We start from the raw sequence: 4,530 nt of genomic DNA, 5'->3' as shown, positions 1-4,530 counted from the left end.
AAAGAAAATATATTTCTCATATTCTTCTTTGCCGTGTAACCTCATTGCAAAAAAAAAATCTTTCTTGCACTAGTCCAGAGTCTGAAAATTGTGATGCCATTATATTTTTAGGCTCAAAGTGCAAGAAATTTAAAAGCCTCAAAGACTCAACCTCCAATCTTGCCAAAAATTCACGTCCAAATGTATTTAGAGAGAAAATGTTAGCAAATTTATTCTGAAACAATAGAATTAGCCACTAATATCCTGCCAAAAATCTTCAGATTATTAGATACTTACTCACTCTGGGATTTAAACCTAGTACTGAAAGAGACATTTATACTTTGTACTTAACTTTTACCTTCTTTTTATAACTATTACCCAAATGAATTAATAATTTATACTTTGTACCTAACTTTTACCTTTTTATGAAAATTATTACCCAAATGGGGTAATAAATTATTCTTTTTACCCAAAGTGATTCTTTTTTCTTTACTTCAAAGGACATTTTATTTGCAAAAGAATAAGTTTGTTGTTCATATGAAATAAATTTCTCTGTGATAGATTTCCTGTATAGATTCTCTTACACAGCATCAGACCCATAAATTTTTACTGAAAAATTTCTTTTGTAGCCAAATTTGGAAACTTAAGCAAAATTTATTCAAAAAAATCATCATTAAAAATAATTATTTCAATGATAGTGATTGAAAATTAGGCTCACTTCTATACAAAATTTTCACAACTTGAATGAGACATACAAGACATAGTCTCATTAGGAGACCATGTCATGAGACATGGGTCTAGACTCTAGAGTCTAGACTAATAGGTCTAGGGTCTAGACCTATTATTATAGTCTAAAGAATATAATATATATATAGACCTATTTAAATATATATAATAGGTCTAGATTCTAGACCTATTATTATAGTCTAAAGACTATAATATATATATATATAGACCTATTTAAATACATAGGTCTAGAGTCTAGACCTATTATTATAGTCTTTAGAGCATGGGTCTAGAGGAATGGATAGATCTAGACTCTAGACCCATCCGTTCCTCTAGCTCCATCTCGTCAGTTTCCGGCATGCCTATGTCCCAGGCTAAATAAATCAACAAAATAAATAATAATTCAAGAAATAATAATATTCATTATTATTATTGCAAAAAAAAATAATTCAAGAAAGCCTAACCAAGCTGCTCAATATTGGCTAGAATTATCAGATCTTTAACAAAATGATTTAATTTCAATTGTTGGCAGGCAGATGTGTGATTGAGCTAATTTTCTATAGCTAATAAATATATTAAAGTTCAGTTAATATACGTAATTAATAGGTTATAAATATATCTCTTCAGTTTTCCATGCAGTCATTGTAGGTATAACTTCTTCCTCTATTTTTTTTTTGCAGGTTAAATAATAATTGTAAAATCTTTAACCGAAATGATATAAGTTCAATCGTTAAGATATGTAATTGAACTGATAGTTAATAGTTTATAATATATTAATTGATTAAGCTGATTATCTATTGCTAATAAATATACTAAAGTATAATATAGATCCATCTCGTCAGCTATCCATCGTAGGTATAACTTCTTCCTCTTTTTTTTTCCAGAATTCCAGAATTTAACCGAAATGACTTAAGTTCAATCATTTAGATATGTAATCAAGCCGATATTTAATAGTTAATAAATATTAATTGATTGAGCTGATTATCTATAGCTAATAAATACATTAAAGTAAAGTATGGTAGTTGCGTTGGGTAGGGTGAAGGGATGTCGACGCCCTGTAGGGGTGTGCGTGAGGGCTCTTACCACCCAGGCGGAGTACGTGGCCACCCCAAACTACCCTCCCATCCTAGACACCCCCCCGGAGATCCTACAGAAGGAGGCATGGCACGCTAGGATCACTAACCTACCAACCTTCGAGCAGAAACTCGTCGAGTACAACATGCCTAAGGCGTACGGGTACTGGTCCTGTATCCTGAGGGACCATGAGTACCAGGTTAATGGTACCCCGTTCCTTAAGTTCGTTACCAGGACCAGGATCTTGGAGGGACCTAAACGGGACTATTATGCCGACGTGGCTGAGGCTGCGGCAAATGCTGCTGTCCGTCTAGCTCCTGAGGTGGAAAAACTTATCCTACTCCACCATCACCATCAGGTCTTCCGGGATAAGGAATCCCGCAAGGATTCCCAAAAGGATACCAAGGATTCCCAAGCGAACTTCATCCACGGACTGCATCGTCTACTGTCGTCATGTCTTCCGGTCCCGACACAAGCGCGGGTGGCCCATGACCCGCGGGTAGTAGCGGGATGGTTCGCTGGGGGACTGGATAACGTGGGGGCTGACCGGCGGGAGTGGATGCACCTACCAAAAGAGACCCGTGAGAAAAAGTTGTGGGTGAGGAACCTTTTCCTGGACAGAGAAGAACCCTTCATGGGTGACCGGGTTATCCGCAGCTCATGTAAACCGCTCCTGGTGGTGCGGGAACGGTACCCTCTGCCACCTGTGGTGGACAGATTATTTGATCCCACCGTGGAGGACAAAAACGGACAGACCGCGGACACATCCGCGGGTGTGGGGGAAGTCACGGGAACGGACAACGACGGGGAACCACCGCCCCCCGTGGACGACGGGCGCTGTGATCCCGAGACCTACGGGTACCTCATGGCCCACGCACCCTTCGTGCTCAACCCTGGTGAGTAGTACTGAGGTTACTACTGCCACTTTAATTTCTATTCAGTTGCAAAATTTACCGCATTTTGCCACAGTTAACCTTGCTTGCCATACTTACTGCCTGCCACATGCCACTCAGGCTGCCACATGTCACTAAAGTCGCCACATTTGCCACAGGCTACTGGCCCGGGGAGTCATGTCGCCATGCGAGGGTCTTCTACCACCGCCTGCATGAGGCCCCCCAGTGCCCACCCTCGGGCCCCCTGCAGGCCCTGGCCCCGCCCTCGCGGCCCCAAGACGCCCTCCATCAGCAGCTCCTCATAGCCTGCCACACGCAGGCCCTGGCCCAGGCCGCCATCTTTGGTGAGGGGGAAGGGGGGTGGGGGGACATGGCCGCCATCTTTGGTGAGGGGGAGAGGGGGTGGTGGACCTGGAGTCAACGGGGACTAGAGGACCTGGGGTCAACGGGGACTAGAGGACCTGGGGTCAACGGGGACTAGAGGACCTGGGGTCAACGGGGACTAGGTCATTCTGACCCAGTTGGCCCTGCAAAAGTGTGGATCAGCCGAAGGTTATTTTATTAATATTTAACCTATACGGTATATTATATCTATTATGTATAACAATATTTAGTATATTTATTATTTATTATGTTTAACCTAACCTAAACATTTGGACACGTTGACCCACATATTGCTGGGGTGATGAAGTGTGTCAGGTTGACCCACGCATTGCTGTACGTGCAATTCCTTATTAATATATAAGGAAATACAGAATAATAATAATATACGTATAACAATAATAATATATTATATACAACAATAATAATAGGTATATAATATTAAATAGAAATATTGTAATGACTGACTACAGATTAATACATAATAAGTACAGGTTAATACATAATAATTAATAAATAATAATGTATAACAATTAATTAATTAATATTAATAATATTGCTGTGTTGCAGGCTACGGGCCCGTAACAGAGCTGCATGAGCCTGCGGTGCAGCAGGTGGTGGTCACGGACGGACGGACGTACCACCTGTGCCTGCACCAGCTCAACACCACCTGCCTGCACTCCTGCAACACTGAGTGTAACCCCGCCACCAACTGTCTGTGGTGAGTGTAACCCCGCCACCAACTGTCTGTGGTGAGTGTAACCCCGCCACCAACTGTCTGTGGTGAGTGTAACCCCGCCACCAACTGTCTGTGGTGAGTGTAACCCCGCCACCTGCTGCCTGTGGTGAGTGTAACCCCGCCACCTGCTGTCTGTGGTGAGTGTAACCCCTGTCTCTTATACACATCTNGAAGAAATTCTACGTGATTTCTTCTTCTACGTGATAAAGAAATTCTACGTGATTTCTTCTTCTACGTGAAAAAGAAATTCTACGTGATTTCTTCTTCTATGTGAAGAAATTCTACGTGATTTCTTCTTCTACGTGATAAAGAAATTCTACGTGATTTCTTCTTCTACGTGAAAAAGAAATTCTACGTGATTTCTTCTTCTATGTGAAGAAATTCTACGTGATTTCTTCTTCTACGTGATAAAGAAATTCTACGTGATTTCTTCTTCTACGTGAAAAAGAAATTCTACGTGATTTCTTCTTCTATGTGAAGAAATTCTACGTGATTTCTTCTTCTACGTGATAAAGAAATTCTACGTGATTTCTTCTTCTACGTGAAAAAGAAATTCTACGTGATTTCTTCTTCTATGTGAAGAAATTCTACGTGATTTCTTCTTCTACGTGATAAAGAAATTCTACGTGATTTCTTCTTCTACGTGAAAAAGAAATTCTACGTGATTTCTTCTTCTATGTGAAGAAATTCTACGTGATTTCTTCTTCTACGTGATAAAGAAATTCTACGTGATTTCTT

General features: G+C 40.6%; 1 protein-coding gene across 1 annotated transcript; it reads left to right on the top strand.

Annotated features, from left to right (window-relative positions):
* Positions 1–1,587: 1,587 nt before the first annotated feature.
* Positions 1,588–3,744, top strand: LOC108669482 (the record flags this gene model as incomplete). The annotated part of the gene is given in 3 exon segments (XM_018156826.1): positions 1,588–2,675; positions 2,831–3,016; positions 3,624–3,744. Coding segments are annotated over 3 exon segments (1,262 nt in total), but the record flags the coding sequence as incomplete, so codon positions are not given.
* Between the last annotated feature and the right edge of the window lie 786 nt (positions 3,745–4,530).

This window comes from Hyalella azteca, unplaced genomic scaffold (assembly GCF_000764305.2).
Source record: "Hyalella azteca isolate HAZT.00-mixed unplaced genomic scaffold, Hazt_2.0.2 contig15599, whole genome shotgun sequence".
Taxonomy (NCBI): domain Eukaryota; kingdom Metazoa; phylum Arthropoda; class Malacostraca; order Amphipoda; family Hyalellidae; genus Hyalella; species Hyalella azteca.
This window is presented reverse-complemented; position numbering and strand designations above follow the sequence as displayed.